Source organism: Chroicocephalus ridibundus, chromosome 20, assembly GCF_963924245.1.
Source record: "Chroicocephalus ridibundus chromosome 20, bChrRid1.1, whole genome shotgun sequence".
Lineage (NCBI taxonomy): Eukaryota > Metazoa > Chordata > Aves > Charadriiformes > Laridae > Chroicocephalus > Chroicocephalus ridibundus.
The window spans coordinates 904,849-917,270 of record NC_086303.1 but is presented as its reverse complement, the minus strand read 5'-3'; the positions used below and the strand labels follow the sequence as shown (position 1 = coordinate 917,270).

Genomic DNA, 12,422 nt, shown 5'->3' with positions numbered 1-12,422 from the left:
TCTGGCTGAGCCCGGGGGCTCTGCCACCCTCTCTGGCTGCTTGGTTTCCCCCCTCCCCAGTGCCACAATCTGCTGGGGCCAACACAGGGATAACTGGGCACCCACCAGGGTCAGGGCGGGATGTGGCCCAGAGCAGATGCCAGCGCAGAAGGCTCCACCAGGCCCTGGGGGCTGCTGTGCCCTGCTCTGATGCTGATGCACCAACCCATTCAACAGCACCACAGCAGCGCCAGGAGGAAGGGACAACTGTGCGGGGAGCCCCACTGTCCCCCCCAGGGAGCCTCCTTTGCCTGGGCAGGAGCGCAGCACACTCTCACCATCGTCCACAGGGTCCCGGAAGGAGCCCGAGCGGATCATGCCCTTGGGCTTGTCGGCCAGGGAGAGGGTGCTGCCCATCTGGGATGTGCTGTACAGCTCGAAGGTGGAGTCGTGGGTGGGGATGCTGTTGGAGCGGGTGATCCGCGGGGTTGCGGCAGTAGTGGGGCTCACTGCAAGGAGAAGGCAGGGGAGAGGCAGGGTCAGAGTCACGCCAGGGACCTGGGATCAGGACGGGGAAGCAGGCCTGGGAGCAATCCACGAGAGCTGGGATGCGGAGTGAAAGCAGGGATCACGGTCCCGAAGCAGGGGGAGATGAGGGGAAAGCTAAACTGCAGATTTACACTGGGAAGCCCTGGACATCAGCGCCAAGGTAACCAAGGGCTGAGAAACAAATTAATCACTCCAGGACCAAGGGGGGACCACGATGCCAGAGCCCATCACCTGTGGGTGCAGGAGGGGAGCACCTTATCACACTCTGCCCTCCACCGGCAGACCCAACCCATCCGCCTGGACACCCCAAACCCTCCAGGAACATGTAGGTCCTGGCAAGAGCAGGGCAGGGCTCACCCCTTGCCCTGCTGGGCACCCCCAGAGGGGCAGGGAGCCACAGGCAGAGCGCCCCGAGGGTGGATGAGACACCCTGAAACCAAGCTGATGGACATCCCTGGCCCCTGGGCACAACCCAACACCTCAGTGGCACCAGGCGCTGGGTGTTAGGGCTGCTGGTGGCATCGAGGAGAAAAGCAGCACCCAGGGCAGCATCAGCGAGTCACAGGGGGAGCACGGGGGGCAGGAGGGACAGGGCTTGCTGCAAGCGGAAGGGGGCTGGTGGTGGAGGGCACTGACCGATGCTGGTGAGTGGACCCTTCCCGACCAGCGCCATAGGGAGAGCAGGAGGCGAGGGCAGGTCCTGCTGGTCGTCCGACTCGGGTAGCCCACTGCTGATGGCGTGTGAATGGCGCCGCTCCTTGGCCTCCTCCTGGGAGTGGAGCTGGTACCTGAGCAGCGGAGCAGAGACCAGGACGGTGAGGTGGACTGGCACCAACCCAGCTCCTGCCCACTGCACCGCAGCCCAGCCTCTCACCATGGAGAGTCCCCCCCAGTGCCCCACAAAAGCTCCACATGCCCATCCTCCCTCCCCAGCGCCATCCAAAAGTGATGCAGGCTCTTTTACCTCAGCCCTTTCTTGGGCAGCGTGTTCCTGTCGCGGTTGGCACTGGAAAGGAAGGAAAGATCAGTGATATCCCTGCACAGACAAGGGAAGAGGCCATGGGGGCTGAGCTGTGGGGATGGGGAGCTTTTCCCCAGAAACGTAGCAGGAAGAGCCTCTGAAACAGGCAAAGGTCATGGCAGGATGGCAGGAAGGGACCTGAGCCTGCAGAGGTGCCCCGGCAGCCCCAAGCCCTCCCTCCAGCCATACCTGTCCAGATGTGAGAGCCGAGGGCTCCCGCTCCAGCCCAGCTCCCCTGCCTCTTCCTCCTCCTCTGTGCTGGCCGGGGGTGCGGGAGCAGGGGCGGGGGTGGTGGTGCTGCCCCCGGAAAAGGCACTGGGCAGGCTCATGGGCATCTGCAGGGACTCCATGCTGCGGTGCAGGCCTGAGAGCTTGGGGTACATCCTGCCCTCCTTGGGGACGCTGAAGCCACCCATGAGCTCCAGGCCCTGGGAGAAGCTGGCCGAGTTGATGTTGAGGATGGGGGCAGGACTGGGGCTGAAGCAGGGCGCGAGGTGCCCGCCGGTCGGGTGCAGGTCCTGGAGCTTGGCAGTGTGTGGGGGCTGCAGCTCGCTGGAGGAGGGCAGGTCCAGGCTGTTGGAGTTGACCTTGTCCAAGTTGGCCAGCGAGGGAGGCTTCACGTAGGTCTTGGCAGCGGCTCTGGAAGGGGGGATAAACAGGTAAGGAAGCAGGTGAGACTCGAGTGCTGGGCATGGCTGGGTGCTGAGCACAGCCGTGCTGGGCACCTGCTGCCCTCGGAGGTGGAAAGATCATACCTGAGAGGCGTGGGGGGCAGCTCAGCCACCTTGGCTGCTGGCGGGAGGTTGGCCTGGGCTTTTGGGGTGCTCTCAGGCGAGCTGACACTCTTCAGTGTCCCACACTCAGAGTCAAGAGCCACAGCCTTGGCCTTGGCCTTCTCCTTCTCGCGGTCCGTCTGGTTCACAGGGGCCGGCGTGCCGCGGCCAGCGCCGATCTTGGACGGCTCCTTGAGCCGCGACACCGAGATGCTGCCCTGCTTGGTGCTCAGCAGGCTGGGATCGATGCTGCTGCTGACCGGCCGGTTTGTGCCGCGGCCGCCGGTCACGCTCATGGAGCTGGACTTGGCTGGCCGGGGCAGGCTGCGGTACTGGATGTTGGAACGAGCCCCTGGGGCCAGGAAGCCTGGCTCAGCTGCATTGGAGACGTCCAAGCTCGTTTTCCTCCCGCTGACGGGCTTGACAGGGATGCCAGAGCTCTTCTGGATCTTGCCGAGCGTGGCCGAGCCCCCAGCCTGCATGACAGTGGCTGTGCCAGTGGCGGGAGCCGGTTTCTTATAGCCGAAGGAGCTGGAGCCCGAGGGGCGCGTGAGACCCGAGGGTGGCTTCTTGGCATCGGCGATGCGGTCCCGGCCAGCATCAGAGGAGGAGCGCTGCAGGCCTGTGCCCTTCACAGACAGCTTGCTCTTGTCAGTGGCTTTGGTCTCGGGCTTGCCTAGTGGGCAGGGAAGGACAGGTTAGTGTCCTGGGAGGCTTTGGGGACATTTGGGTGCAAAATAGCCCAGATCAGACATGGTGTCGGAGATGGAGGGATGCGATGGAGACAAAGGTGACATGCCACCGCCACAGCCAGCCCTGAGTCTAGTGCGTGGCCACAAGGCCATGGGGCAGCCACGGCCCTGGCCAAGCAGGGCTTAGTGTGGGGCCAGACCCACAACCTGCCTGCAGGGATGCACGGCCCTGCCACCCCTTCCAGCCCATGTCCAGCTGCCAGGTCCAAGCGCAGCCACATGGTGTCCCATGGCCAATGTGCTCGGGAAGGCCCACGAAGACGCACCCAACCCTTTCCCCATCAGAGAAGCCGGACCCTGCCCAAGTCGTCTCACCTGCCACTTTGAGGGTGCTCTGGGCCGTGTGGGTGATGGGGGAGGTCACAGCCACTGGAGGGGTCTTGCCCTTCTTGAGGGAGCCCGGGGTGCCCAGGCTGACGGGCTTCTTCAGCTCGCCACCCTTGGGCCCCTCCTCACCGCCCTCCGAGGGCTCCCGCCGCCACTTGGAGGAGCCGTGCTCCATCTTGAGGCTGCTGCTGTCGTAGTCCAGCTTCTTGGGCGCCTTGTCCTCACCCTCACCGTACCAGCTCAGCCCACTCTCTGCCAGCGAGCGCTTCTCTGAGTCTGTGCGCAGCTGCAGGCAAAGCAGGGTCAGGGGTGCTCCTGGCACCCCACCAAACCCATCCCCAGGGAGCACCAGCCAGCGGGGAAAGGGATGCACCAGACACCCTGGGCCACGCTTCAGTTTTCCCATGCCAGCACCCTCCAACCCCTCCCTCCTGCAGGGGCTGCAGCACCGAGCCAGGATGGGTGCCAGGAAGGGTCCGGGCACCACGGGCACCTACCGCTATGGCCGAGTTCCTGCGCGAAGCATTGGGGGTGGAGGGCAGAGAGTTGAGCGAGGAGCTGGCGTTGAACTCCTCCGAGCTGAGGTTGTCAGAGGCATCGCTGAGGCCGCTGCTGATGGAGCTGCTCTCATCCCAGCTGCAAAGGCAGAGCCAGCGTCAGACCCCCCTGCTCAGCCCAGCGCGTCCTGCCACCCGTGGGATTTCCCTGCTCCGGGGGCTGCTGGGGCACAAACCTCAGCTCCCTGTAGCACCCACTGTGGGGCTGTGGCAGGGAGCGAGCACTCGGTGGCCACGGCTGGCTGTAGCCCAGCCCAGCAGAGGCTCGGTGCCCCACTGGCACATGAGCCCCAGTGATACGTCTCCCTGTTAAGGCCCCCGCAGGGGTTTTTTGAGGATGGAGGGTACCTGTGCAGCACAGGGAGGCCAGCACGCAGGCCGGCAGGGCTGGCAGCACCGCGGTTGGCACTGAGCCCCCTGCAACCTGCCCCGCTGAGAGGGTCAGGAGGATTGCCGGAAAGGGCAAGGACCGGCTGGAGCAAACAAAACAGCCACCCCACGGCATCCACCCTTCCTCGGGCGGCTCCTACCCACTGCCCAGCTGCACCCTGCTCCACCCTCTCCAGCACCCACGGTGGGCACAGGCAGCAGGTCTGGGCACCGCTGCTGTGCCAGGGCCGCTGCTCCATGCCGGGGGCTCAGCAGACCGTGCACAAGCCCATCTCCAGGGCCGTCAGTCACTGCTGTGCTGGGGCAGCAGCTGTCTACGCACCCCACGAGCCTGGCCGGCTCTGCAGCACGGGGCTTTGCCCGCGGTGATCCGGCACAGACGGGCACGGAGCATTTTCCAGCAGGATGAGCACGGCCCCTTTCAGGTCAGCAGCTGAGTAGGTCATTGAGGCCCCACAGGCTGCAAAGGGGCTGGAAGGAACTGGGGGGACAAGCAGTGGCGTAGGAGAGGGAAGCAGAGCTGAGGGGCTGTGGCCAGACCTGGTCCTTCCTGGAGACGTCCATTCCCTGACACTGGGGCCACAGAGGTGCAGGAGGAGTTCAGCAAGCACTGGAGCCTGAGCAGCTGGTGAAGCTGCTTACTGTCACCCAAGTGGCACTGGGACCCTAGCTGAGCTGGGGACAGGACTGGGTGGGCCTGGCATTGGAGAGGAAACCCACTGGGCACCTCCACTAACCGGGGTGCCAGGCCGTAAGTAACAGCCACCATGATCCCCTCTGGGATGCCCAAACCCTGGGACAGAGCAATGCAGGCAGCTCCAGCACCCTCCAATCAGCCCCGTGTACTCTGCTCTTCCCAGACATCGGGGTCTGCCCAGGGCCAGGACAGCGCCAGGACGGACACAGTCCCTTTTATCCCCATGACAATTTTTGGAACAGAGCCCTGCAGGCACTGCTGCCCAGGAAGGGATTAATTACAACCACATACCTGGGATGTGCCGCTGGGCTGCCCGGCTCCAAGCATCTCCCACCACCACCCCCTGCTCACTAGGACAGAAATCCCCACCCCAGAGGACGAAGCAAAGCTCTCCTCCCACTTTGGCATCACCAGGAGCCAGGCAGGGCTTTGGGGAGCTGTGTCCCATGGGCACATGGCCATGACCAAACGTGACACTGGCTCCCTCCAGCTTGGCTTTAGTGGCCTGGCAGCGTGGACTCTCAACACTCTCCCAGTCCCACGCTGGAATCTCCACTGCCCCAGCCCCAGGCGTATGGAGAGCCCCAGTAAACAGGCACAGGGCCAGGGGCTGACCCCAGATCCTCCTTAGCAGCCCCACACCAAGGAAGGGCAGCACAGAGGTCGCAGGTAACGTCCCAAAAGCACTGAAGCCCTGGGAGCCAGACGGCCACTGTGGGGTGGCTCCGGCTCTCCTGTGGAACTCATGGCTGGCACACGCACCCGAGAAGGGTCCCCAAAGCCAGCATGGGTATGCTGTACCGAGCACATCAAGGAAAGCCTCAACTCGGGCTGCACCGTGGCAGCAATGACCCCCGGCACACAGCCGAACGCAAGCACCCCGGTCTAGGCTGGCCAAAGTCACCTGAGTGCCCCCCGCAGACCCCAGACGGGGGGCAGCCATGCTGCAGCGTCACGCTGGGGGCAAAACTCAATCCCTGCTTTGTGCTCCAGCCCCTCCATCTTACACAGAGCGATTCCCCACCTCCCTTCAGCCGGCACCGCACCAAACCCACCCTGAAGGCAGCGATGCGCCGGGACACCCGCAAGCCCCTCGCCTCTCCGTCCCGACGCCTCCCGGCGAAGGGATGCTCAAGGACGGCGGCGAGGCGGGGGCTGCGGCAGCGTGACCGTCCTCCCCGGCACGGGCCGGGCACGCGGACCGCCCCCCCCACCACCAGCCGGAAAGGTCCCGGTGATGCACAGCCCGACCCCGACTCGATGAGGCGGCTGCAGCCCACGGGGAGCGGGGGATGGACCCGACCCATGGCGGCGGCGCGGGGATGCTCCGCTCCCGGCCCAGCCGCGCCCCGCTCTGGACCCTCCCGTTCGCGCACGCCGCCCGGCCGCCCCACAGCCCGTCCCGGCGGGGTCAGCTCCGCCGACGGGGGGCACCGGAGCCCCGAGAGCCCCGCGGAGGCTCGGCCCGCCCGCGCTGCAGGTGCGGGGCGGGGGCCGGGGCGGAGGGGGCTCGTCCCGCTGCCGGCCCGGAGGAGCCGCCCCGATGCTGCGGTGCCGGGCGGGGCCGCGCTGCCCGGGTCCCCCCTTCCCCCCCGCGACGCGGCCGAGACAAAGCATCGCCCGCGGTGCGGCCCCGGGGCGCGGGGCTTTGTCTGCCAGGGCCGGGCTCCGGCCGCCCGCCCCGCCCCGCCCGGTGGCGGTACCGGTTCGGTGCCCGTGTCCGATGCCGCCCCGCTCGGTACCTGCTGGCCAGGCGCGGGGCGCGGCGCGGCCTCCCCGCCCGCAGCATGGTGCTGCCCGCGGCAGCGCGGCCCCGCCGGGCGCGGGCGGGAGGGGCGGCGGCGGCGGGACCGCCCCGCGCTGCCCGCGCCTTAAAGCGGCAGCGGCCCCGCAAGGCCCGGACACCCCCCGCCGCTGCCCCCGACCCCCGCCGGGATGGGCCTGGGGTCCCGGTTGCCAGCCCCGCCGGTCCCAGTGCCCCCCCCAGCCATGTCCCCACAGGCAGCTCCGGTGCCCCCCAGCCCAGCCCAGCCCATGATGCGCCACCTCCGTCCCCGGGGTCACCCAGTCTCAGCTCCATCCCCCCAGCCTCAGCCAGTGCCCAGTGTTCCCCCCCCGCCAGCCCAGAGCCCCGCGGCCACGTCCCCACATCCAGCTCCAGTGCCCCCCAGTCCAGCCCATGAACCCCCACCCCTGTCCCTGGTGTCCCTCAGCCCACCATCGCCCCAGTCTCAGCTCAAGGCCCCCCCCAGAGTCCCCAAACCCCGATTCATGTCCCCACAGACAGCACCAATGCCCCCTGCTCCAGACTGCAAAATGGCTCCAGCGCCCCCCAAGCTCCCCCGAAGGCACCACCTCCTGCTGTGCGTCCCATGGGGGGCTCTGCCCCTGCCCAGCCCCACGGGGTGCCGGGGCAGCTGCTTCCAGGGGCCCCAGCTCCTGCGAGGGCACCCACGCCCACACCGCCCTGCACTTTATCAACCAAAAAGCCTATTTCTGTCTTTTTTTTTCTCTCTCTTGTATCAGAGCAGGAGCTGCACCCCAGGCTGCTGGTGACACGGGGAACACCTTTGCCAGTTCGGCCGCGACGGGCAGAGAGGGTTAACTGCAGCCTTGGCAAAAGAGATCCAGTCCCTTCGGGCTGGGAAATAAGTAATTCCTTCCTCAAGCCTTCCTTGTCGGCAACGGCAACGCCTCTTGGCTCCCTCCTCCATGCGCAGCCCCATCACTCGACTGCGTGGTGCTTGCCCCAGCAAGGCGAGGTGCTGCGGCACGGTGTGGCATGGCAGGGAAGGCCAGGGACGCATGACTTCAGTGCCGGTGTCCCCGTCCCCACACATCAGACCCTGCCTGCACCCACCATCCCCGCAGCAGCTCTCAGCTCTTGACCGGAGCCCACGGCCAGGAGGGCGGCGGTGACACCGCCCCGGTACCTCCCGCAGGCAGCCAGCCCTGCTGTGGGGTGATGGCCCCACGTCGGTGCGTGCCAATGGGTGCGGCGGCACAGCCTGTCCAGCATCGCATCCCTGCGGTCCCTCAGACCTGGCACAATGCCGGACGCCGTCCCCTCCCTCCCCTTCTCCTGGCCGGCTGCCTCATCCCCACCATGGCCGGCCGGGGCAGTGATCGGAGGAGCAGCTCTGGCTTTCGCTGGGTGCCAAATGTGGGGACTCAGGGCACCCAGGGTGGTGGGGGAAGCCAGCCCAGCACCGTGGCCCCCGGCAAAGGCAGCTTCAACCTCACCAGAACTGGCATGAGACGACGGGCAGAGAATCGCTGTCTGCCACAGCAGCCACCGGCACCAGCACTGGCACAGACCCCTCCGCAGAGGAGCACCTCCAGCCTGGTTCCCAGCAGCGGTTCCTGTTGGAGCCGGAGGGTTCGAAGTCTCCCTGCTTCACCCATCTCGCCCCAGCACAGACACCCGTGTGCCAGACGGACCCACTGGCATGAGCCGGGGCTCCCGGCACTCACACCCGTGTGCCAGACGGACCCACTGGCACGAGCCGGGGCTCCCGGCACTCGTGTCCCTGCCAAGCTGGTGCTGCCGAATCCCCACGACCTGCCTGAAGTCCACCCTGGATTGAAGCGAGCCCCTCTCAGTCTGCCCTGGCTCTTTCCTCCTGCTCTGCCGTGGTGGCTGCAGGGGAGGAAATACGGAGCTTGTACCAGGGGGTCTCCATGCCCCACATCAGTGGGTCACTGGCACTGAGGGGGCTCTGGGGATGTGCCACTGGCATCGCCCATCACAGCCTTGTGCTGCTCTGGCAGGACCAGTGAGGAAAGCACGGGCACAGCCAGGGCTCTTCCCTCCCTCCCTTTCTCCTCCACTTAATGGGGCAGAAAAACCAATTAGCTTCAAAAATCACGATGGGGGGGTTGGGGACTCCCCACGGGCATGGGCAGGGTTGGCTCCGCTTCCCCCTCACATCCGCCTCAGGAACCACCTCAGGGCATCATGACACCCATAACCCTCTCCCAGACTCCCTTAGGATCCCCAGAGCCCCTGGCCTCCCAATACTCCTTGAGAACCCCACAGACTCACTTAGGACCCCCCAGATTCCTCTAAATTCTCCACAGACCCCCCCTAAACCCCTGTATACCCTCCATGACCCCCCCCAAAACCCCAGGTACACCCCCGAACCCCCAGCACCCAGGCTGCCCTGACCCCAGGTGCTTCCCACTCACATTTTGGGGACCAGGATCTGACACCCTTCACCAATGCCACGCTCAGAGGAACAGGGGCCTGCAGAGACCTTGCAGATGGGGAAACTGAGGCAGGGAAGGGGGTCTGACTTGGCCGAGCTCACCCAGCAGGAGAAGAGGATCAGCATCACATCCCAGCAGTTGGTCTAGTTCCCTGTTCTCCAGGCAGCACTGCCCCTGGTCTCCGGCCCCCCAGGTCCCTGAAGGGGGGGCAGGGGACTTCCCTCACGGGAACCCAGAGTGCGCATGGCCCCTGCGAGGGGGGGCCCGTGGCCAGGTTGCGCCTCCGCTCCAGCTCTGCGCTGCCGACTGCAGTAATAGCAGGGTCTGATTTCCCCGAGGCAGCGAGGCCGATGCCGTGGGGGTGTCAGCCAGCACTCGCCGGCCCGCAGCAGTGAGATCAGCCACCGACCCCAACCACACGCCTGGCCACCATGCCAGCAGGGCCGCTGAGCTCAGCCGGCCCCACTGTGCGGAGGGACAACACAGTCACCCCTCTGACACCCCTGAGCAGTGGAAACCCCAGAGGAAACGTGTCCCTGTGCGGGGATCTCCAGCTGTTTTGGGAACGGTGCCACATGAAGCCTTGCTCGGGGCCACCGCAGTGGCACGGCAGGCTGCAGCGGCCGCGCGCGGAGGTCAGAGAGTCCCAGGGCAGTGCCGGGGTGGGGGAGCGGTGTGACTCAGCCTGCTTGCGAAATTCCTATTTTCCCCATGTCCCAGACAAGCCTGTGGCCTCAGACACCTCCACCCGCAGCGACTGAGCCCCTTCGCAGGCAGCAAGGTGGCACGTGGCAAGCAGCAAAGCCAGGTCTTGAGCTTCCCAGGTGGCAAGTGGATGGGCGGCCGGGTCTGGGGGGCAGATCCCCCCGAGCACTGGGGTGCGTGGGTGTGTGAGGTCCAGCCCTGGGCTCAGCTCTGCTCTGTGTCCGCATCCAGCCCCACCAACAAGCCACAGAGGCCAGCAGCTTCCCAAATCCTGGGCGTGTGCTGGCCCCCCAGTGCCCTGCACCCCTTGAGCCCCACAACGCCGGGATCCTCTTCCCCACTGCCGCAGCCGCCTGGCCCAAGCACCCCCAGGGGCCGGGGGTCAGCACCGGGTGCCTCGAGCCAAACCCCAGAATACGGAGCCAGTCGGAACACGGTGCAGGGGAAGGGCACTTCCATGGTGGCGGTGCCCAGAGGGGCTCTGGGGCCCCTTCCTGGGACCGTCCCCCGTCCCCAGCTGGAGGGAGGAACCCCGCCGAGCCCTGGCACGTGGCACAGCGCAGCAAATATTTATCCAACACCATTTCCCCAGCTGCTCCCCCCGGCCAGCTGGGCTGGGGCCCCGCACACACACCGGGCCACGTGCGGGGCCACGGCCATGCCCTGTGGGACATCCCCGCCGAGAAATGACTTCATGGGCTCGCCGGGACGGCGGCGAGGGGTCAGGCCAGACCAGCCAACACCAAGTGAGGGGCGTTCGAGGGAAGGGATCGGAGAGCCAGCACCAATCCTGCTCGGAGCATGAGAGGAGGGCGGCCGCTCCCCCGTCGCTCTCGGGGAGCCGAGCCAAACATCTGCTCCCGCCTCCGGGCTTCGGCAAGCTCAAGAAGCTGCGAGGAAGCCAGAGCCAGGTCAGCCGGAGTGTGGCGGGTGCGAGCTCAAGAACATCCCTCCTGGGGGAGATGCTGCTGGCAGCCCCCAGCCCTGTCGGAGGGGACCACAGGCTCTGCAGCGCCCGGCCGCCAGCAGCACCATCATGGTGGTACGGGACGGTGCCGAGCTGTGCTGTGAGCTGGACACACATGTCAATCCCTGAGCCGGACACATGTGCCGATGCCCAAGGCGCATGCCGCCTCATGGTCCCGATGCCAAAGGCTGTTGCCACGGCTCCATTTCATGGCCTCGACGGAGCCAGGGCAGTACCTGGCTGTCGGGGGTGCGGATGCTGCCACCACTGCAGTGGGATGCAACGCCACCTCCCTTTCCACCTCCAATAAAAAACGAGGCCCAAAACGACACCGCCAAATCACAGCGGTCCTGAAGTCACACGAGCACCTCCCTGGGACATTGAAAGCCCCATGGCACAAGCACAGCCTCAGGAATCGGCTACGAAGCAATGCCCGCACGCCCTGGGCTCCACGCCGCCCCCAGACCCCCAGCGCTCCTGCAGCCACCGCAGTGAGAAGGTGCCGAGTCAGCAGCCAGCCCCGCTCGCCCCCTCCCCACTCTCCCAGCCCGGTGCATGGGGATGGCGGGATCGGGCCCAGCAGCACCCATGCTCTGCCAGAGGGGCAGGATGAGTCCAGCCTGAGCATCCCCCTGTGTACTCTGCCAAGGTCAAATCCAGCCGCGGGGCTCTGCCACCTCAGGGTATTTAGACAGCTCCAAGGATGGAGCCAGGTTGTCCCAATTTGTCCTTGGGGACCTTATCTGAGGAGCGGCCCATCCCACAAACACCATCCTGGGGCACACAGCTGAGCTGAGGTTGTGTGTCCCCATACGTCACCTCACATACCAGAGCCAGGGAGAGGTGCTCCTCCTCCCCCGCACCCCGCAAACCCCACCGAGACCAGCTGTCCCCTGCCACAACCCAGGTACACCCTGCCCTGACCCACTTGCAGCCAGCAGGATGGACTGAGGGAAACTGAGGCACAGCCAAGGCTACACAGCAATGTCCCTTCAACCCCCACCCAGTGCCCTGCGCTGCCCCGCAGCATGAGGAGCACCACGGGAGGATGCTCAGACCCTGCTGAGCCCTCAGCAATAGGTGCGGTGGCCCGACGGACCCCTCCAGGGACACCCAGAGCACCCCAGTGCCCTCATGGCAGCATCACTGTTTGCGGGGAAGCGACTGGGGAACGGACCAGCTGACAAAGGGCCTGACAAAAGAACAGTGGCAGAAAGGACACCATGCAGGGCGCTCTCCGAGCCCAGGAGACGGGGCAGAGTGGTGCAAAGCAGGGACGAGCTGACACTCTTGTCATGCCCTCAGCCCAGGATCCTGTCCTGTGTGGGAGGGGCGAAGCCCCATGGCCCCAGGCAGGCAGGGCTGGGGTGTGGGAGCCAGCGCACCCCACCAGCTCCTGACCGCAGCGAAGCCTCTCAGCACCCCACTCGCTCCTCACCAAGCCTCTCAGCACCCCACTCGCTCCTCACCACATCCCGGATGGCCCCAGGGAACAC

General features: G+C 66.2%; 1 protein-coding gene across 3 annotated transcripts in view; it reads right to left on the bottom strand.

Moving 5' to 3' along the window:
- NAV1 (neuron navigator 1) overlaps positions 1 to 12,422 on the bottom strand; it is a 75,689-nt gene that overhangs the window by 9,223 nt on the left and 54,044 nt on the right. For all 3 annotated transcript variants that reach the window (XM_063356414.1, XM_063356416.1, XM_063356415.1), the window contains exons 7-13: positions 3,899 to 4,037; positions 3,390 to 3,687; positions 2,305 to 2,998; positions 1,739 to 2,188; positions 1,493 to 1,534; positions 1,165 to 1,316; positions 318 to 488 (exon numbers count right to left, since the gene is read on the bottom strand). In XM_063356414.1, the coding sequence (XP_063212484.1) occupies positions 318 to 488; positions 1,165 to 1,316; positions 1,493 to 1,534; positions 1,739 to 2,188; positions 2,305 to 2,998; positions 3,390 to 3,687; positions 3,899 to 4,037 (1,946 nt within the window). The remainder of the gene's footprint in view (positions 1 to 317; positions 489 to 1,164; positions 1,317 to 1,492; positions 1,535 to 1,738; positions 2,189 to 2,304; positions 2,999 to 3,389; positions 3,688 to 3,898; positions 4,038 to 12,422) is intronic.